The sequence below is a fragment of the Cnephaeus nilssonii genome (assembly GCF_951640355.1).
Source record: "Cnephaeus nilssonii genome assembly, chromosome: 9".
Lineage (NCBI taxonomy): Eukaryota > Metazoa > Chordata > Mammalia > Chiroptera > Vespertilionidae > Cnephaeus > Cnephaeus nilssonii.
Window position 1 is genome coordinate 93,890,300 of NC_137080.1, and position 21,248 is coordinate 93,911,547.

The 21,248-nt window shown below is 57.9% G+C and overlaps 3 protein-coding genes across 20 annotated transcripts in view; 1 reads left to right on the forward strand and 2 right to left on the reverse strand.

Annotated features, from left to right (window-relative positions):
• The window catches only part of SYNGAP1 (synaptic Ras GTPase activating protein 1), a 29,422-nt gene extending 17,275 nt beyond the window's left edge, over nt 1–12,147 (reverse strand). For all 15 annotated transcript variants that reach the window (XR_013814043.1, XR_013814044.1, XR_013814045.1 and 12 more), the window contains exons 1-5: nt 12,064–12,147; nt 8,790–8,911; nt 6,503–6,608; nt 503–594; nt 3–124 (exon numbers count right to left, since the gene is read on the reverse strand). Coding sequence is in view for 8 of the 15 variants with exons in the window: in XM_079781547.1 (XP_079637673.1) it covers nt 3–124; nt 503–594; nt 6,503–6,608; nt 8,790–8,911; nt 12,064–12,130 (509 nt within the window). In the remaining 7 variants the exon portion in view is untranslated. The remainder of the gene's footprint in view (nt 1–2; nt 125–502; nt 595–6,502; nt 6,609–8,789; nt 8,912–12,063) is intronic.
• A 2,096-nt stretch (nt 12,148–14,243) lies between these two features.
• CUTA (cutA divalent cation tolerance homolog) lies at nt 14,244–15,801 on the forward strand. Of its 4 annotated transcripts, XM_079779789.1 has the most exons (7): nt 14,260–14,322; nt 14,406–14,457; nt 14,720–14,928; nt 15,081–15,140; nt 15,232–15,277; nt 15,398–15,447; nt 15,577–15,801. In XM_079779789.1, exons 2-7 carry the CDS (start codon nt 14,416–14,418, stop codon nt 15,701–15,703), a joined length of 534 nt encoding a protein of 177 aa, XP_079635915.1. In that variant the 5' UTR covers nt 14,260–14,322; nt 14,406–14,415; the 3' UTR covers nt 15,704–15,801. The 4 variants fall into 4 exon arrangements, with proteins under 4 accessions (XP_079635918.1, XP_079635915.1, XP_079635916.1 ...); XM_079779792.1 differs by lacking the exon at nt 14,406–14,457 and having other exon boundaries at nt 14,244–14,322; XM_079779790.1 differs by lacking the exon at nt 14,260–14,322 and having other exon boundaries at nt 14,406–14,525.
• A 93-nt stretch (nt 15,802–15,894) lies between these two features.
• On the reverse strand, nt 15,895–21,241 carry PHF1 (PHD finger protein 1). Its single transcript, XM_079779788.1, has 15 exons — nt 20,721–21,241; nt 19,864–20,039; nt 19,690–19,771; nt 19,505–19,600; nt 18,968–19,068; nt 18,723–18,871; nt 18,442–18,537; nt 18,168–18,236; nt 17,931–18,054; nt 17,756–17,823; nt 17,493–17,597; nt 17,185–17,371; nt 17,005–17,099; nt 16,670–16,750; nt 15,895–16,519 (listed from the first exon to the last, which is right to left on the reverse strand). Exons 2-15 carry the CDS (start codon nt 20,020–20,022, stop codon nt 16,231–16,233), a joined length of 1,701 nt encoding a protein of 566 aa, XP_079635914.1. The 5' UTR covers nt 20,023–20,039; nt 20,721–21,241; the 3' UTR covers nt 15,895–16,230.
• Between the last annotated feature and the right edge of the window lie 7 nt (nt 21,242–21,248).

Here is a 21,248-nt window from a genome sequence, read left to right on the forward strand (position 1 = left end):
ACCGGTCATGGTCAGCACTTCGGAAGCGAGGCAGGATCTGGCGAAAGCTGCTGGTCCGGTCAAGTTTGGGTTGGGACTTCGTGCGCTTGATGGAGCTTTTTAGCCTCCGGCTCAGGAAGCCTTGCTGGGGGAGGGAAGTGGGGATGGGGTGGTTGGGGCCGGGTCAGTTCCACCAGCTCAGCCCTCAGCTGAAGGTGGGAAGGGGAGGGTGGGGAGTCTTTAGGGGCGAGGAAAGGGGGAGAAAAACCCTGCTACTGGTCTGTCTCCCTTTGCTCCCACGGGTTCGAGCGCATACACAAACACACACCAGCTTGCAGGAGGTGGGAGGGCTGGTCTGAGACGCAGGGGGGCAGAGCCAAGAAGGGGGGAACCAAAGAGGTGGGGAGTGTCTCTCTTTTCCCTCCAGCCCTCCCGCTCCGGTCCCCTTTTCAGAACCCTGGGCTCCAGCTGGGACGGTGGGGGGAGGGGCAGCTGAGCCACATTTGGCTGCACCTTCACTCACCGAGGGCCGGAAGGGCGCAGCGGGGGCGGCCTCCATGCTGTACTGCTTTCCCCCGGGGACACTCTTCCTCCTCGAGCGACCCAAGTGGTACTCTGGAGGAAAGGAAAGGGCAGGGGGAAGTTGGGGAGGGGTCGCTGTCAGCCCAGGTTTCCGCCCCGGACCCCAGCACACTCGCCCACCTCCCTCGGTCCCTCGCTCCAGCCTCACCTACCCCCCGGAAAGCAGCAGGAAGAGCAGCGGCGGCGGAGAGGCTGGCGGCGGGAAGAAGGGGGCAAGGAACCCGAACCGGAGCCCCCCGAGGGGGACGGAGTGGGAGGCCTCAGGCCCATGACTGGGGCTGGCAATCAGCCAAGGGGCATGGCTGAGAGGGTCAGTAAAACCCGAATAACAAAGGACACAGTTCCACAAAAGATAGGTCCTTGGTGCCCACCCCCCCAGGAGGAGGCTAGCTGGGGGGGGAAGCTGGGTTAAGGTCATTGCCCATAGGCAAGCTTTCCTCTTCCCTCAGCTGGGTGCATCTCCCTCCTGCCCCTCTCCTGCTGGAAGCCCGGTCTACCAGGAGGGCCTGGGCTGCCTCCCATGACCCCCTCCCTGGACTGGAGGGGGAAGCCTGGGAAGAGACCTGTGAGGAGTGGCAAGGGAAGAATCCCCGGGACAGAAAATTCAAGGAAGGGCCAGGTGGGGGAGGGGAGCAGGGGCTGGTTCCACGTGCACTGCAGTGGCGGGGACTCAGAAGGGAAGGAGAGAAAGGGATGAGAGAAGAATGCAAGGGAGTGGGGAAAGGGGCAGTGGGGGCTGGGGGATTCCCAAGTGAGGGTAGGGAGGAGAGGAGGTGACTGCAGATGAAGCTTGGGACTGCCAAGAGTCTTAGAGAGGGGGCAGCTTGGAGGAGGGAAGCTGAGGCTCTGCTAGCAGGGAATTTAGGGGGGCGAGGGGCTAGAGGAGAATGAAAGTGGGGGATGCCAAGCTCCGGCTCCAGCTCCAGAATGGCTGCTCAGGCCTGGGCTCCCCCCTCAGCCCCAGTCACCACTGCAGCCAATGGGGGGGCAGGTACTGCATCAGGGGCGGGGCTACCATCTCCACAGCAACAAGAAGCTACAGGATGGAGGGGGTTGGACCGGAAGGGCTGCCAGTTAACCCTCTAGATTCCAAAGCAAGGGTGGGCCACAGCTACATGTTCACTGTCTGCTTCCAGAATTGCAAATTGTGCTAGAACCATCCCCAAGTTCCCTTTGCCTCTAAAACCCAGGTGTCCGGAGATCTGCGCACAAAAATGTGGGTCCTCTGACACAGGAGCCCTGTCAGTCCCTCAGGAATACATGTGTAAACACAGAACAGACACTGAGCTGTGGAGGTACATGTATATGAGAACCACAATGCAAAGCTACACAGGGATCTAGGTGCTTAGAAGGTGTAGAGACAACTGCGAGCAGGGGATGCTGCTGACCCACAATCAGATGCTCAGGCGCACATACCCCACTGGTGCATGCTTAGACACGTGTGAGCACCACAACAGGGGCGGACATACTTGGACCGACACTCACAGGAGAGCTGCTGGTGTGGACGTGTGGCTCGAGTCCCGTGGGCAATCATGTAGGCAGCACATTACAGAAGTGGACATTTACCCCGAGATACACACACGACCATGATACATGCTTGAGTACACCAGGGTTCTGACCACATCAGTGTACCCCCAAATCCCACGAGCACAAACATCATTCACTCACAAGAAAAGAACAACTACATCTCAGGACAACTCCTCTCTCCCAGCCCTTCCCTGACCCCAACATAGGCTTCCGTGACTGCTACCAGGATAAAGGAAAAACAAGGAGCAAATGTGTTCATTATCCTCCCGTTTCACACGCGACAAGGCACCTAAGGGCTCCGGATACCTTTGTCCCAGTCTCCGCGTTTCTCAGGTGTAGCTGCCTCCCTCTCATTCCAGGGAGCCCAGCTCAGCCATGGTTTTCAGATGCAGGCTCCCCTAATAAAGGCATAAAGCCCAACTTGAAAGCCACTAAAATTTTGCTTTGGAGCTGAAGAATTAACAGAAGGAGAACTAATGTGCTAATTGGTTCGCTTGGTTCTCGGAAGTAATGTAACCTTCCACATATCACCAGAAACTGAGATCCAGGAGCTCACACAGAAGTCACAGGTACGGCGCTGGCCACATACACACAGGCTTACAAACACTCACCGTCACAGGCTCAGAATAGCAGAAACACATAGGAAAAGGGGGAAGAGTGACAGGAACTTGGGACATCCTGTTATTAATCTGCATGCAGTGCCATGTATAGAAAGCACAGCACACACCCCTGTACACACACAGCAAACCTGATCCTCACATTGTGATTCCTGGGTCTCCATGGCCTATTCTTGCAGATGTATACATGCATGCACACACATAACAGCCACCTACACAGGCCTGTAACCCAGGCATTGTGCATACACCCACACATGTGTACACCCTGTATCCACACACAATTGCTCTCACATGCACACAGCCAGAGCTTGAACTCCCACCTCTTCAGCCTCTGGAACCTTGCCATCTCCCCGCCTTGCAATCCCCTCACCCAGGAACCGTGCCTGGGGCCTTTCTTCCTGTCACACCCAGCTGGCAGCTCACACGGGGCGCCAGGGGAGGGAGGTTGGCAGAACAGGGTGAGGAACAGAGTTGGACAGAGAGCAGAGAAATGGGGTGCAAAACTCTGCACCAGGACAGGAACCTCTAATGACGGTCCCTGCATGACAGGCCTCGCTGAGCCAGCCTCTGAGCCTGAGTGGCCTCCCTGATCCGACAGGGCCCACGTGAACCGGTGCCATCTTCTCTCTCCTGCTTTTCTCTCCCAGAGACCCCTTTACTGAAAGGCCTGACTCCCCCTCCCCACCTCCCAGGCCCCTTCTCGCAAGTCTCCATCCAGTTCCCCATCCTAAGCTCTTACCCTCTCTTCTCTTCCAATCTGCGTGTCTCTCCAGCTACTCTTCCTCTCTTTCCTCCCTCCAAGCCTCTCTCATCCCTTCTCTCCCTCGTTCTCCCCACTTTTCCTCTCTCCTCCACTTCCAGCTTCCCTTTTCAGCTTCTCTGGCCCCCGCCCTGACAAGCAGGGGCTCAGACCGGCCTCGCCCAAAGGTGTTTCATATACAGTAGGATTCCAAGGAGCACACACACACTTACTCCCTCCCCCCCTTGCACACCACCCACATCCAGACACACCCTGGCCACCCATGCTGGGACTGACACAGATACCCAGATCAATGACGGAACACACATGCAAAGACACACACCTGCCAGCAGGGACACAGGAATCCTGTTCATGCAGCCACACATCCCCACACACAGGAGAAAGACTAGAGGTGAGCCCCAGCCAGGGACATGCATGCTCAGGGTCAGAGGTGACATGTGCCAGGATGGCCACGGACGGCCCACAGCCAGTGGCCAGCCCAGCGGCTCCCTAGCCAGGCACGGGCAGAGGCAGGGGAGACAGGACAGGCTGACAGGTGTGCACTTGGCTGGATGCACATGTGTGCAGGAGTAACTGGGCCCCGGTGCACATGGCACGGACACACAGGGGACACGGGTATGAGCACGAACACCAATGTGGACACACAGGCTGCCGCCTCCACAGAGAAGCTCCACGACCACCCCACACCGGCCGCCCCCGCGCGCAAGAGACTCTGTCCCCCTCGAGGCCAAGACCGGTCCCCGACACTCCCCCCACCCCGCGGACCTCCGCTGCCCCCTCTCCAGTTACCATAACTCCCCCCACTCGGAAGATGCAGCGAGAACATGCAGAGGGAGCAGCTGCCGCCGCCGCCGCGGCTTCCCCACCCCCTCCCCGAGCCCACGCACACGCGCGCCCCCGCCCCACGCGCCCCCCACGCGCGCTCCTCTTCGGCGCGGTCCCGCCCTTACCTTGCACCGCCCCTGGGGGGTCCCCGGTGAGGGAGGGGCTCCGCCCCGGCGCGGGGGAGGGGCGGGGTGCGGCGGGACGGGGGGCGGTGCGGCCCGGCTCGCACCGCCCGAAACGGTGGGGGCGGCGGCGGGGCCCGGGACGGCCCGGACGGCCGCGCGGTGACGGCCGCGGGAACGGCTCCTTCCGCCGCCGCTCCCGCCGCTGCCGCCGTTGCCCGGGCCCCGCCGCCGTTGCTAGGCGACCGCTGCTGCCGTGGCCGCCTCTGTCACGAGCCCCGTCGCCCGGAGACAGCGCGAGAGAGACTGGGGGAGGGGGACGAGGGGACCCCCTAAACCAACCGGGCCTCCCACCATCTCCCTCCGAAGCGCAACCGCTACCCCAAACCGCGGAGAGAACGAGGGGCGGCGGCTCCACCCAGCAGAGGGGAGCCCTGGATTCCAATGCCCTCAGAGGTCGGGACCCTTCCTGGGCTCGAACACCCACGGCCTCAGCACACCTTCGCGGGCCCTATGTCCCCTGCTCATCCTCCATGCCCTCTACACAGTCCCGTCTCCCTGAAAACCCCAGACGTCCACCAGTCATCAACTCTCACTACACCCTCCCCCATACATATACCTCTGGACGCCCTCCCAACCCCACCGGACCTCCAACTCAACCTCCAATGCCATCCCCAGCTCCGAACTCACACGGCTGCCTGCACACGGGAGACCCACAGCAGAGACCCCAGACCCTGAGGACTCAGGGTAAAGAGAAAGATGGGAATAAGTGGGCAGAGACACCAACCATCGGACATAGGAAAAACATACCCCATGCTGGCCTGGACACACAGGTGCTCACACGTGCACAAAAACACACAAACCTTTCCCCGACATGGCCATGACACACACAGATGTAACAGAAATCACACACAATCTCTGTACACACACCACCACCACCACCACCACCACCTGGCTTTGCCTCACATATATGTGCTACCCACACACACCCATGGTCAGAGGTTTCCATGACAATGACACAGCCCTGCCATCCAACCACCCAGGGTCCCAGAGCTGACCCCAAGGGCCTTCTGGGCCTATCAGAAGAGGGCTGAAGGGAGCCAAGAGATGGAGATGGGCCCCTGGCTCTCTCTAAGGAAGAGAAACTGGAAGCCTGGGTCCCTGAGGGGTGGGGAACTAGTGGAAGAAAGGAGTCACCTAGGGTGGGGGGTGGGGAGGACCTGGAGGACCTGGATCCCTGGTCCTGGAAGGGAATGCAGGGGTAGGGGGCAGTGACAAGGAGGGTTCCGGGGCTGAGGGCGTCTCTCTGCACCTTGGCTGCAAATCTCTGTTCTCTGCCTTCATCTCCCCTCACTGTTCCCATGGAAACCTTTTAAGCTAACTTCTCAGGAAGACAAAAATCTTTTTTTAAATGACTAAAGAGGGAGGTGGAGGGGGGGCAGAAAGAGAGAGGGAGGGGAAGAGACAGATGGAGAGAGAGAGAGAGTTGAAGAGACAGACTGAGCAGAGAGCTCTACAGACAGACAGACAGGAGATGAGATGGGGGTCTGATGGAGTTAAGAGGGGTAGAAATCGGGAGGAAAGAGGAAGGGGGTGATGAATTGCAGAAAATAGAAGCAGTTGATGAGAAGAGGGAGAGGGGGGCAAGAAAAGAGGGAGGGCCTACGGGCCAGAAGGAGAATCAGGAGCGTGGGGGTGGGCCAGAGGTGGGGGGGGGGGGCAGGAACTGGGTTATTCTCTCCAAGATCCCAGACCAAGCCCTGGGAGGGGCTGGGGCAGGCGCACTCGAACAGGAAGCTAAAGATCTAAGGAGACTATTTTTACAAGCACCAGGAAAAGTCCTGCTTCGCAGTTGGAGAGGAAAAAGGGAGCGAAACAGTAAGGACTGTCACCCGCAGCCCCGGCCCGGCCCGAGCCGCGGAGGGCACCTTTGCGCCCAGGCTCGCCCTCGCTGGACGCCAGACTGTCCCCGCTGCCTCCCAGCCCCGGTCTGCTCCCTCGGTCCCGCCTTCCTCCGCCCAGCAGCCCGGTCTGCCTTCAGCTCTCTCCCCGCGACTGTCCGGGGCACCAGAGCTGCTCGGCCGCCGTACCATGCTCGCCGTGGGGCCGCCCCTCCACCGGCACGGAGACTGTGCGTCTCAGCAGTTTGTTGCGGCTGGAGTCGCTCCTCCGGTCCCGGATCAGAAGGGGGTGTATCTAGGGGATGCGGGTGTGTCAGAGCTCACGGGCACCGGCCGTCCCCCCTTCCCCTCCCCCACCAAGCAGGCTGCACCTCCCCTGCCTTCCGGCCAGCTCACCTTCTGCCCCTGCCCCGCGACACTTTAAGTGTCCGGGTGAGCCAACTTCTCCTTCCCTTCTCTCCCCAGTCTCTCTCTCTCTCTTTCTCTCTCTCTCACGTCCCACTCTCCTCTCTTCTCCCTCCATTTCTTTTGAAACATCCTCCAGGGAATTCTCCCAAACCCCACTCAGCGCTCCGGAGTTTGCTACTCCCTGCACTTTCCCCTTGACCTTCAGGTCCTCCATTCTCCCTGCTTTCCTCCCAACCTCCCACCTCCCGCACCCCTTCCTCCCTCCCTGCCAGTCACGGAGGGGGTGGGGAGCAGAAGCCGCATTTATAATCAGGATCCACAGCTTGTCTCCTTCCCACGCCCGCACGGCCGGCTTGTGGCCAGGCTGGGACCCAACCTCCCCACACCCCAGAAGGCCTGGTCACCTCCCCCCACCTTTCATCTTCTACCATTACCCCCAACTCAACCTCTCACTTCCCTTTCTTCTCTCTGAACCTCATCCCCACCTCCCCTTGCCACCTCCTTCCCAACCTACCCCTCTCAACCCTCCCATCTCCTCCGCCCCTAAGGAACCTCCTCACCCACCAGGCCCCAGCCCCAGTTCCACAGCCCAACCCTGTGGCCCTACACAGTGTTCATTTTCTAGATTCTGTCCGCCCCGCCACGCTTCCTACTGGATTCTGGCCACTCCTGTTACCCCTCAGCTTGCTGGCCACCAGTCCCCGAAGTCCCCTCAACCTGTCCCCCGCTCTCATTCCTTCATTACCCCATCCATTTCTTCCCTCTTCATCCTCACGCCTCACAACAGTCCCCACTCTTATTGGTTCTGGTTTCTCCAATTCATCCTACAGACCCCAAACCCTTGGTCAAGACTGGTGACCACTAGTGAGTCACTCATGTCCCTCCATGCCTAAAACGGACTACCCAAACCACCTCTCCCTTTAAAGTCTCCATCTTCCCCCAGGCGATACCTTGACTTTACTCCATGGCCTGGAAGCTTTCAACCCAGCCATCTCTCCATTCTCACTTGCCCCGCAGGTCCCTCGAAACCCTGGTTAACTTCAACTCCAGTTCTAAACACAACCTCCCCAACAGCTTCTGCGGCACAGCTCTCACCACCTCTCTGGTCTGGTGAGCTACCCTATCACTCTCTAAAGATGGTCCCCCAAATCACTCCACTCCCTGAATCATACATCTGGACATCTACCCTTCATATTTGCGCCCCCCCCCCCATTTCTTCTGACGGACCTTCCACTGTGGACCCAGCTCCCAAATCTGAACCCACACTCTCCTGGCCCTCTGATCACCCTGCATGACTACCGCCGCCCACAGGAACCCTCTGTTCATGTCTTGTCTTTCCCGCTGGCTAGTCCCTGCCCCTATCTCACTGTTTTAGGCAACTCCCCTTACTCCCAGTTCCCCTGACTCCAGGCAACCCCCTCCCCTATGTTCCTTCTTGATTCCCTGGCAAAAGCCCTCTTAGTGCCTCTCTAAACCCTGATCTCAGGTGCCTTCCCAGTCTTCACCGCTCTCCCCACCGAGATCCACTGACCTGTGTCCTCTCTCCCAGGACCCTGCAGCCTCTCCCAGTTTCCCAAAGAACCCACTGTCCCCTGCCTTTTCTCCGAGTCCCTCAAGGCCCCCTCCCTGCACGCTGCGCCATGATGGGAAAAGGACTGGGAGACAGTGAGTCTTGCTCAGTGTGGGAAGAGGAGGGGTGCCTGAGATCACTGTGGAGCTGATCCCTCCAAGGCAATCCCCATTTCTTCGCCCTTCAGTTTCTCTTTCCCACCCTAACCTATCCCACAACGTGGGCAGGTGAAAACAGGAGGCACCCCCAAGTCTTCAGAACCTCGTCTCCTCTTCACATGGCCCTCGAAGACCCCCAAGCCAAGGTGGGAGAATGCTTGTCTCTTTTCACATCCCAGCCCAAATCTCAATGGCCAGCCTCCTTCCACCGCTTGCCGATGTCACTTTTGTCCGTCTTCTCGGTGTCTCTCACCCTTTCACTAATGAGGGCTCTCCCCATCTTTCTCTCTACATTCCCCATGGTACCCAGTGGTCTTTCCAACCTTCCCACCCTGCTCACCTCGTCCTCATCCAGCATGAGAAGCTGGTTCCCAGAGATGATGCAGAACCGAGGGTTCCAACCAGGACGATCATATGGGGAATGAACGTATTGGGTTCGGTGCATAGGGGGTCCCCGTACATCTGGGGGACAGAGACACACAGAAACAGTAAGGGAGGCTCTAAGCATTTGGGAGTCAGAGGCCTAAAATGGGTAATAAGAGAGGCCACCAAGTGGGAGAAGGGGACCACACCTGCCTCGAGATCACAGATGGGGGTGAGGCACCTGGTAACTAAGAGAACAGAAGACAAGCCTCTATGTCTGGGGGAAAGAGGAATGGCAATCAGCACAGGGCTCTGTCGACTTGGAGAAAGAAACTGAAGGGTGGCTCAAGGAGGGGAATCACAGCATGACAACGGGTATAAATTTGAAGGCAGAAAAGAGTGAATGAACTCTCCATCCACTTCAAAAAAACGAAAAGGTGGAGGCAGCTAAACTGACAGAAGAAAAACACACACACAGAGGTTGGTGGCAGGTGTCTGGGAAGGGGGAGTGCAACCAAATAACCAAAGAAGACAGAACCTGGAAGGTGGCACGGCCCACCTGCACGAGAGTAAGAGGAAAGCTGAGGGGGGGCGGGGGGAACATGTAGGTCATAAGATTCTGAGAACTAAACATCTGGAGAAGGAAGGAAGTGAGAGAGCTTACCTGTTCAGAGTCAGAGACATGAGCAGGCCTCCCCTCCTGCCTTTCCTCTATGCTCTGCTCCCTCCTCTCCTAGCCCAACCCTGCTCAACATTTGGGGAAAGTTCTGGTTCTTTAGTTGGGTTTTGTCAGCATCTGGCTGTGAAGGGGCCGGGGAGTGAGAATAGAAACTGGATTGATCTCTTCCCCCACTTCATGCTCAGAGATCAAAGATTTAATAAGCCCCCCAGCCCCCCACAGCCTCCCCACCTAGTCTCCACGGACAGGATGGAAGCCAAGCCCAAGGGTTAGGAACCTTTCCAAGGCACGTTGAGGAGTTTGAAGAAGAAAGAGAGGAAAGAATGGAAGATCCAGGCCTGTGACATAGAGTGGGCTCCAAAGACTGGCCCTGGGGATGGGGACAAAACTTCTAAGAACAGCAGCCCAAGGGTTGCCCATGTTCTTCCCATGCTACCATCCTGAAAACTGCCTCTTCTTTAAACCCCCATCTGCACACCATCACAGGGACGCCGGGGACAGGCCCAATGGAAATAAGAGGAAAATCAAATTGGTAACATCAAAATGATAGAAAATAGGCTTAAGGTATCCAAGTGTGAGAGAGTTTAGAGAAAGAAACATCAAATTCTGTCACCTTGCAGGGTAATTACTCATGGGTATATTGCAGGAAAATATATGATCTTTGAGCTTCATTCCAACTGAATGCCCGGAATAGGAGAGCTTTGAAAAATCTAGCCCCCTTCTGTCTACAAATATGGTCTTCAGATTTACCCACCTGCAGATCAGAGGCGGGGATGAATCCCCAGAACTTAGATGTCTAGAAACCCCAGCACTTTGAAACTCTCACTTATCTCGCTGCCATCTCAGAGACCCTGTGAGCGATCCCCTCTAGACCCAGAGATCACCGAGGCTGTGAGCTGCAGACACTGCAGGCAGCGTGCCCCCTGCCCTGACTCTGAGGACCCCCAGAGGAGGAATCTGCTGATACACATAGTCATTATGGGAGGGACCTGCTCAGGCTGCAGCCACGGGGAGGCAGGTTAGACTTCAGGGGGGCACCTTCTTCCTGGGAGCAGGGAAGGACACAGGGAACTTAGCTTAGGAGCAACTCCGGAAACACACACACACACACACACACACACACACACACACACACACTGTCTGGACTTAAGTAAGGATGAGTCTGGGAGGCAGATGCTAGAGGAACACAGCTGAGAAAGGGGAAAGGCTTACTAGGATGAGAAATCCCACAGGGCTCAGATGGGGGTCGCTTGTGGGCCCTGTTCCAACCATCAAAACCTGCGTCTTTGCACCCCAAATCTCCAACACTCCAAAAAGTAGAGGAGACAAGAAAAAAAGAATGGATGATAAGAGGTTACGGGAACTTGGGTAGGCACAGGCTTGTGGTGACAAGATGGGGAACGGAGCAGGCAATAGAGGATGGGCTGGGAGACAAATAACAGGGATGGATGGAGGAGAAGAGGAGGTAGAAATGACGGCAAATCCCTGCAGGAAAATATACCAGAAGGACCCAACTCGACCTGGGGCAGAAGAAATGAAGTGAACCTAATAGGAGTACTAAAACAAGGGGGTCAAGAAGGAGGGGGTGAAGAGGTGGGAGAGAGGGAGAGAGAGAGAGAGAGAGGACACCAGAGAAGGGACTGATAAAGGGGAAGGACAGAAGGGGGACCCATATAAGGAACGGACACCATATGGGGGGAAAGATATAGGTGATGGACACCAGAGGAGGGCGGGGGGAATGGAAATAAGGATTGGAGATGGGGGAGGGGAGTAAAAGTGGTGAAGTGAATGAAGCAGATAAGACCCCAGGGGTTACATTATCCTGGTCAAGGGCCTTAAAGAGGTTTGGGCAGTCTAACCTGCCCCCCTACTCCCACCACTCAATCTTACTTGTATTCCCCCTCCCCCCTCAACAAACACACACATATTTGGCCCTCCCCCTGCCCTGGTCTCTCCTCCCCCAACCCATTCCCTCTCCTCTCTTCCCTCCATCTGGACCCTCTATTCCTCCCCCCACACACTGCCTCCCTCTCTCTCCATCTGGCCCCTTCTTCTCGTCCTCCATCCTCCTCTCTTTCTATCCCATACCATTCTCTGACCCCCCCACCCCCACCATATTCTGACCCCCATCTTCTTGGCTCCTCTTTGCAACCCTATGTTTTCATTTCTGCCTCCAGCCCCTCTCCTGACTCTGCCCTTCTATTTCCTTGATATTTTCCTCATCTCTTAGCTTTAAAATTATTTCTGCAGCGCTTCCTCCAACCCTATCCTACCTTCCCACCCTTTCTTGCGATCTCTTCTTTCCCCTTCATTTTCACCTCAGCCCTCTCGAAGGCCTGCTTCCTGGCCCCTCCGGTCCCTGTTTCCCCTGTCCTCTGGCCTTCAATCCCTCCCTCCTCACTGCTCCTATCCTGTCTTCCTAGTCCTCCTGTCTCCCTCCATTTCAGCAGCTCCCCTCCTTGGCCTCGGCTCTGCCCCCTCCTCCGCCCTGCCCCTGCCCCTCCCCCCTTTACCCCTCCTAACTGGCCCTCCCCCTCCCTCCCTGGCCCTCCCCTTCCCCTCATCACCGTACCTCTGAAGGGGGCATAGGACATCGCGGGGATGCTCCCCCGATGGATGGAGGCGCGAGACCTGCTCATCAGGCCTGGGAGGGAGGGGGCGGGGGACGGGGGAGAAAGAGAAGAGAGAAAGAGGGGGAGAGAGAGGGGGAGAAGGAGGAGGAGGTGGAAGAGGAGGAGGAGAGAGGAGGAGAGAAGAGCGGAGAGGAGCAGAGAGGAGGAGAGAGGAGGAGGAGGAGGAGAATGGGAGCCAACGGCAGCAGCGGCAGCCGGGAGAGAGAGAGAGGGGGGCGGGGGAGTGAGCGAGAGAGGAGAGAGCAGGAGGAGGAGGAGAGAGAGAGTCTCTGCAGCCCCCACCCCTACCAGTGGGAATCAGAGAGACAGAGACCCCTGACTCAGAAACGAGAGAGAGAGAGAGAGAGAGAGAGAGAGAGAGAGAGAGAGAGAGAGAGAGAGAGAGCTGGAGAGAGAACAGTTTTAAAGCTGCAGATCCCAGACCCTGAGAGCAAGAGACCCCAGACCCAGAGAAAGATACCTTGTCACCAGGGAGGTGCGGTGTGGGGAGGTTAATCTGAAGCACAAATCCAAATCTAGAGGAAAACAGACCTCAGTCTCTGTAAAAGCAAAACAACGCCCCCCAAAACAGACCCCCTAGAGAAAGGGGTGAAAGGTCAAAAACTGAGCAACCAGTCTCAAAAAGTTCTCCATAGCCACAGAAATCTTGGACAGTAGACGCAAATGGTTATTTCAGGGACCAAGATCTGAGGCTTAGACCCAGATGCAGAGAGAGATGTCAATCAGAGACCCCAGATACAGAGAACTGCAGACCTCGGGCTTGGGGTGGGAGTGGGGGAAGAAGGGAGAGGAAGAGATCAGAGATAGGGAGGGAGGGAGGAAAGAAGGAAGGAAGACACTTAGCTAGTGCAGAGATGGAAAACTCGGCGACCCCAAATTCATAAAGAAGAATTTGAAAAACCTTGGAGAGAGAGTGATTACAGATCCAGGAAAACAAATCCCTAAAACAGAAAAACAAAAAGAAACCCCAATGCAAACACGGAAAAGACCCCCCAGAGATGTATCTCAGAAACAAACTCCAAACCAGAGGCAGCTCTTGAGGAGACCCAACCCCAGAGAGGTGGGCGGGCGTGAAGGAACTCTGGTGTCAGCCTGGGAAATGCCAGTCATGCCCACCCCGCTGGCCAGAGACCCTAGAGACCTTGGAGGGAGGAGGAACACTGGGTAGAGGGTGTGGCAAGAGCCTTTTTCTCTGCTTCATCCTCCCACCACTCTCCTCTCATTGGCCCCTCTCTCCATTTTTGGGTCACAGGCGGATGTGCTTGCGCCCCAGGGAGGTTATGTAGGGCAGGTCCTGGCTCCTAGGAGGATGGGTTAAGGGAAGGAGACCCAAGCTGACAGGTAGACCAGTCCTGGACAGTGAAATAGGAAGGGGATAGGGACAAAGAGACCATCACTACTTCTTGGTGTCCTCTCCATATCCCCAACCTCAGCTCTACTTTTCCCGGATTTACCAGTCTGTCTCCAGCTTTGGGGTTTCAAGTTAAGGCCGAGGCGCCTGCAGCCCGGTTTTCATCATCCCATTGATAGGGGCTCCTTCCAAAAGACGTCTTTCCTCACCTGGCCATGGGCTAGCCATGCCCGTGCCTGCCTCATCACTCCCCCCTACCCAGGGACAGCTGGCTTCTCCTCAGATTGTCATTGTTCCTGCCCAAGCCCAGGCCAGTGTTAGTCCTGAGCAAAAGGGCAGGGGGCGCTCTTCACCCTCCGAGGGTAAACCTCCTCAGACCCTCCCACCTTCAGGCCTCGGGAACCGCGTAGGGGCCGCTGTGAGGGGCACCCTGGGGACTAAGAATGACTCCCCACTCTACAACTTGACGCATCGAGTCTGCGGGGTCTCCAGCCCCGCTTCCCTAGCGCCAGCTCTTCCCTCACGTGGCCTGCAGGGCTGGCCCGCGATTGGCTTCCTCGCGTCCCTCATTGACAGACCGCCGTCCGCGGGGACCGCCCCCCTCACATGACAGCGGACCGCCGCCGTGGCTCTCCTCAGCTTGCCATTGGTCGGTTCCGGAAACGGGCGGGCCATTTCCGTACGCGGCTGCAGGTCCTTTGTGGATTGGTCAGCTCCCCTTCGCTCCGCCCTCACCAGGAGGCGGGGCAAACTGGGCCATGCGAGGGCCGGATTGGCTGGCTCTGGAGGCGCAGCTCTCACTGTCACGTGGTGTACGTGGTTTTCTTATCGCGTGGCTACCACCCAGGTAAGTAGAGGCCACTCTTCCTGGGTTTGGGGCCCTTTCTCGGCGCTACTTGTGGCCTTTGATATTCAACCCTCCTCCGCCAGCTTAGGCTGCATGAGAGGGGTGCGGGCTCCCGCGATCCTGCTCGGCGGAGGGGTGAGTGACCGGCCCCGCCCCTTCCGGTTCTGGAAGCCTGGACCACCACCCGCACCCGAACCGCAGAGGTTGGCCCCTGAGGAGGGAGTATAAACCGAGCCTTTGCCTTAATTCTTCACGTTTATCTCTCAGCTTAGGGACCTTTCCTTCGGGGTGCAGAAGAGGGAGGGCAGAACCCGAGTGTCCGTCCAAACGAAGGGTTTCTGGGGTGCAGTTGCCTGTGGTATTTGTGGGGAGACACCGAATTCACCGCCTGTCCCAGGCCGCTCTGCTCCTGTCGCTTCTTTGGATGCCGGCGCTGCCGCCTGCGGCCTCCCGCCTTCTCTCGCTACCCCGAGCCCTGATGTCCATGGCTTCAGGGAGCCCCCCGGCCCAGCCCTCGCCGGCCTCGCATTCCGGTTATGTTCCTGGCTCGGTCTCTGCAGCCTTTGTTACCTGCCCCAATGAGAAGGTCGCCAAGGAGATCGCCAGGTGGGGACCCCAGTGTGGGAAGAGGAAGACCATGAGGGAGTTGGGGGTGTTGAAGAAGGGCGCCCTCCCGCCGCTTCCTGCCTCCGGGCTTGGAAACCCTGGGCTGGCAGCGGTGGTGGTGCGCTCTGAATGGGGTGTCCCTTCACCTGCAGGGCTGTGGTGGAGAAGCGCCTGGCAGCCTGTGTCAACCTCATCCCTCAGATTACATCCATGTGAGTCAGAGGAGGTGGGGGTTGACCTAACGCTAGGGGCTGACTGGCGGTCCTTTTCTTTGGGGGAAAACCTTTGCTCTCACCTTTTCAGCTATGAGTGGAAAGGAAAGATTGAGGAGGACAGTGAGGTGCTGATGGTGAGAATCACTTCCCCACCCCACCAAACCTCAATTCTCTGACCTTTGACCCCTCTCCTTCATGAGATCCTGAGATCAGCCCCATGGGTGGATTCAACCACATTTGTCTTCACCCCTTAGATGATTAAAACCCCAAGTTCCTTGGTTCCAGCTTTGACAGATTTTGTTCGGTGAGAATTTTGAACTGGGGGGCGGGCAGAGGTAAGGGTGGGTAATGTGGGGTTGGACTTGCTGGGGAGTCTGAGGCGTTGGGCTCCTCTGGGTAATGTTTGAATGACCCCACCCCCTCTATTTTACAGCTCTGTGCACCCATACGAAGTGGCTGAGGTGATCTCACTGCCTGTGGAGCAGGGGAACCCCCCATACCTGCATTGGGTGCGCCAGGTTACAGAGTCGGCTTCCGACTCCAGCACGGTCCCACCATGATGAGCCCTGTTCCCGCGTGTTCCCCTCATGTACTTCAGCGCCCTCTGACTTGCAGAGGCGACTGGGCCCCTAGTAAATCCTACCTTTGGTTCCTTCTGCCTTTGCCTTTTCTCGTCACGTCTGTGAAGTTGGTTGGGAAGATTAAAGTGCTTCTAGTGCCTGTGTTCTCATCTTTCAGAATGACTCAGCTGCCAGATTTGTTTATCTTTATTTCAATCATACAGAGCCCAGAACCCTTTATCATCCTTCCCCTCCTCAGTCTCCATCCCCAGGGGTTAAATAATTTTTAAAAATATTTTAAAAGCTGTAACAAAATAACATCAAAGGAAATGGGAAGCGGGGGGGGGGGGGCTCAGGAATCACGAAGGGAGTAGAGAGCCTCTTCCCCCTCCCCTGGATTCCACCTGGGCAGTAGGAAAACTACCCCCTACCTCCCCAGGTACATCCCAGCTGTAGGTGAGGTCAGAGGTCAGGGTACGAAAGTGCCGGTGTGTGTGTGAATGGGGAGGTGGGCAGAGGCAGGCTGTTCAGAAGATGCCCCCGCCTCCCCACTCCACCAGGTACTGCACAGAACCATCAGGCCGTACTCTCCGAGCCAGGACTCGGACAGGGTCCCCTCGGGACAGATAGCCAACCCCACCTCGGACTCCTCCCCCAGTCCCAGGAGACAAACCAGGGCACAGGGGAGAAGAGAGTGCTGAGCGTCTAGGAAGACCTGGGGAGGGCGCTGGGACTGAGGGTGATGAGGCAATCATCGAGTGAGGGGCACTTTTAGGGATGTCTGTGGGGAAACCAATGTGAAGTTCCAGGGGTGACCTAGGGAGAGAAGGCAGCTGTGAGTCCAGCTAGACAGGTATAGAAATAGAGACCACAAGTAGATAAGGGGAATGAAGAAATGGTTGGAGACTGAAGACCTTAAGAACACAAAGGCAAAGGGGTGTCACAGGTAAAGGGGCAGAATCTCACCTGTCTGGGGGTTCACCATCCCCAGAGGTCCCTGCAGTGCTGGCAGAGGGGTGGAAGGAAGCGAACATCCGGATGGGACTACTAGGGTTGGGGAGGGAGAAAAGTCAGGACCTGAAGCAGAACAGGACGTTCTCCCCTGAAAAGGGCAGAGCTTAAACACTACCCCTGAGGGACCCCCATCCCCAGGATACTGGGGACCAGACGTTGGTTCTAGAAGTCTCTGGGACAAAAAGTGGGTAGCCAAATGAGAATTCTGGGTGAGAAGTCCAGAGGATGTGGACAATTAGAGAGGTTCTAGGGCAGCATATCTGGTTGGAGCGGGGAGAAGCACTGACCTGGGCAGGCAGCGGGCATCTGTGGGCCGGAAGTTGTAGCCGCTGCTGCCCTGGTAACTCTGGTTAGGGCTGGGGGGTGGTGGAGACACTGAGGCCTAGAAGTAGGAGCAAAGGACTGAGAGACAACCCTTGATCCCCCACACCAGCATTTGCCCCATGGGGTTCCCTCTGCCTCTGTACCTGCAGTGCCCTCTGCAGAGGGGCCCGCTGCCTCTGCTCCGGGGGCTCTGGCTGACCGCGCACTGCTGAGGATGGCCCCAGCTCCTCCATCTTCCCCTTCTGCCGCCTCAGGGGCTCTGGCTCCGGCCTCCGGCGCTTCCCCAGGGGACGTGGAACCCCTCCCCCAGGGCCCTGCCCTGAAGGGAAGCTGTAAGAGGCCTCCTTATCCCCCCAGCCCCCTCCCGGACACCCCAAAGACCCCACCTCCATATATATTTACCCCCAGATTAATACCCTGAGAATTTCCCCATCCTCCCTAGACCAGTGACCTGGTGGGGGCTCCATCTCCAGTAGGTGGCTCCACAGGAGGAGGGATCCGAGCATGAAGACCAAACAAGCATTTCCTCTTCTTAATCTCCCTTCCTGAAATGAAACTGGGGTGAGGAGAGAAATGATACGGTCAGTGTTATAGAAAAGGGCCCCTCTGCTGACCTCCTCTGTCCTCCCCAGAGGTGGTGTCCAGGTGGATGGCAGCACCTCCCTCCCAAGCTGCCACATCCACATCGTCTCCCTGAGCCTCCCTTCAACTTACCGGTCCTTGTGGCTGTTGAGTGCAGAGAGGAGCTTGGAAGAACGTTCTCCCTTGGGAGTGTCCGAGAGCTGGGGAAGAGGAGGGAAAATGGGGTCAAGGAAGCAGTGATCCCTTCCTCCCCTCTCTTCACATCTCCCTCTTCCACCATAACCCCCAAAGCTCCACCACCCCTTACCTCCCCAAGGAGCAAACTGTCCCAATTCTCAGAGGTGAAGGGGAGGATCTCGCGGTCAAAATCAAAGTATTTTTTCTTACAGCAAACGCTGAGGTGATAGAGGACAAGATGGGCCACATCCACCCTGGGGAAACATTGAGTTGTCAAGGTTGTGGAAGCGTTACAACAGCCGGGGAGATCCGAGTGGGGGTTGGGGCAGGTGGGGTGAGAGAGGAGTTACACTCAGGTCAAGCTCACCAGCGAAGCTGTAGTCTCCTGACCTTCTCAGGGCCCCCCCGACACACACAGCATTCAAACTCATAGAACCTGGATGTGGGCAAGAGAGGACACCTTACACGGGCAAACTATACCATGCTATGCGGGGCTCACAAAGCAAGGATGGGAACTAGTGAGCAACACTTCAGAGGCTGTGAAGAGAATGGATCTGAGACAGGCGGGTGTGGGGGAACTGAGAGGGTGGAGCAGATGAAGAGGGCTCTCTGGGCTCCCGGAGGGTCTGCCCTGGTCTCACCTGTCCCCGTAGAGGAGGGGCTTGCTCAGACACTGGGTGCAGGCCTCATGGAACCACTGCAAGCAGCTCCGGCACTGCAGCATTTTCAGGTTCCACCTGAGGGGGCACACAGGACTAGTGACCTCCAGACACTCCCCCTTAACCGCCCCGAACCCTGCTCACCACCGACTGCCTCCCCTTCAGCACTCTGCTTACCCTGTCCTTTCTCCTCCATTCCCCGGGAATTCCTGCACAACCACATTGCATCACGTGTTCCTGAGCCCCTGCCCCTCATTACTCACTCCCCAGGACCACCACAGTAACAGTAGCTCTGCTGCCGGTTGCTCAGATGTCCAGCGTCCCAGTCCAGCCCCTTTAGTCCGTACGGCAGAGAGAGCTTCATCCCCAGCATGGCCCGGGCATAGGGGCCCTTCTTCAGTGCTCCTCCCCTCTGCAGGGACAGAAGGGCAGGCCACCTCAGAAGTGGGGCGAGGAAAGGCTTGGGAGAGGCGGTGGGTGGGAAGCTCCAATAGGAAGGTGCCTTTACCTTGGTGGCGATGGCAAAGATGCACTGGCGGCAGACCCAGGACGTGCCCTCTCCCTCTCCAGGGGCTGGGGCCCTTGGAACATGGCAGTCCTGGTGATAAGCTGAATAATGACATTGATGGTAGAGCACTTACTGAATTGTAAACCTCTGTGCACTAGGTACTGGGAGAGGAAGAGTCATCTATCTCATTTAATTCTTGGCCATGGTCCTGTGTTTTGTTTTGTGTGGTTTTTTTTTTTTTGGGGGGGGGGTTACCCTTATGTTACAGGTGAGGGGACTGAGGCTCCTAGAGGTTTTGAGACTTGCCCGAGGCCATATGGTTAAGAAAGATTATCTGAACCACCCTCTGCCTGCAAAGCTCACACACCCCCACCCCATGGCTGCCTCTCTCTGTGTTGGGGAGAAGAGACTGGCCAGAGCGGGGGCCTGGGGGACAGGCCAGAACAGGTGGCATAAGGACCAGTGCTGGTGGGAAGGGACAGAGCAGCCGGGCATGTCCAGGGCAAGCTGGACCATTCAGGTGTCCTGTGCTCTCACCGTGGCGACACTTCTCACAGCTGACCAGCCGGTTCCCAGGGACCACAGCCTCTGAGCGACACACACAGCAGAGGAGTTCCTCCCCAGGGAGGGCGGCTGCGAGGGAACACAGTGTCACGGACCTGACCTTTAGGCAGGTTCCTGTCTTCCGTGGGATGCACACTCCCAGGCCTCTAGGGTCTCACCAGGGCTAATGTCTTTCCATAGAACCAGAAACTGGGAATCATCCTCAAACTGGACCAGACACACCTCCCGAGCACTGTCCACCTGCAGGGGGTGAGCACAGAAGATAAAATGGGCATCAGAACTAGAAGAGGAGACTGGGGGAAAGGTGACAGGTCAAAGGTCAAAGGTCTTACCTTCTTGATAGTTCCCAAGTACAGCAGCCCATCTGTCCATCTGGCCAGCACATCCTGACCCTCCCAAAGTCGAGGCCTGGGGCCTGAGGTGGGAGCAGGGGAAGCTGAGTCCCACAGTGGGGGGGCACCGGAGCGGCTCAGCCGGGGGGGCTGTGCCATTGCATCCTGGGGGGGGCCTAGCCAGAAGTAGAATGTGAGGAGGTTATGGAAGCTGAGAAACACTCTTTTCTTTGCCTATTTTTCTGTCAAGGACTCAAGCAGCTGTGCTCCCTGTCTCCATACCCCTGAGACAGCTGGATAGGAAACCCCTCAGCTGGACTCCAGCTCTCCCAACGATGGTGACCAGTCTCTCCCTAACCAGCCCACCCCAACCTAGTTCTCTAGTTTCCCCTCTTCCAGAGCTCCCCTGGGACTCTATCCTGGTCTTGAGATTTTAACAGAAGCGATGGTTGCAGAAGCAAAGGTTACCACTCCTGCAGTTTAGAGGTATGATTGGGGTTACCCAGGAATGTATTTTGGGAGCTTTTTTGGAGATGTTTTTCCACAGTAGAAACAGCTGGCTCCCCGGGCCCGCGTGTCTCATTTAGAACAATCATCCGGGTACCAGGTTATGTCAGGTCACCCTCAAATTCGGGGATCCCTGCCCTCGGGTTAGATAACTTCCCTGAGTGCCCCGGGAGGGGGGCGTGTCCCAGTCCCGGGCTCCACTACCCATGACCGCAAGTCCAACCGGGGCAGGAGTCGGCCCAGCCCGACCCGACGCCAGGGTGGCGAGCTTCTCCCGCCCGCGCTCTGCGCGCCGACCCCCGGCTCCAGCCGCCTCCCCCACCCACCAGCGCTTCCCGCCGCCTCCTCACCAGTGACAGCTGGGGCCGCCGGGAGCCGGGCAGAGGCAGACGCGGGAGACCGAGGCAAAAGCCCCGCGCGGGGAGGGCACGTCTGGGCGTCGGGGGGCGTGCAGGCAGAGGCCGGGGGGTCCCCAGGCCCAGCCCCTGCGTCCCGGCGGCTCTGGGGCGTATGACGCAGCAGCCAAAGCAGCGGCAGGAGGAGGCGGCCGGGGAAGGAGGGGAGGAGAGGGAGGGACGAGCCGGCTCAGGGGGAGGGCTGTGGGAGGGGAGGACTGGGGGGAGGAGGAGCCCGGGGCGGGGGACGGGCACCACCTCACCCCACCTCCCTCACCTCCGACAGGCCCGGAGGGCGCGGAGCCCGCGGCGGCCTGTCTGCGGTTGGGGCCGGCGGACAAGCGGACCCGCGGGAAGGGGAATCCCCGAAGCCCCTTCCTCCGAAGGGAGACCCGCCCTGGGGTTAGGAGGGACTCCCGCCTCCCGGCAGCCCGTCTCCGGACTGGTCCCTGTTCCATGCCACATCGGCTAACTGCCCCCCCC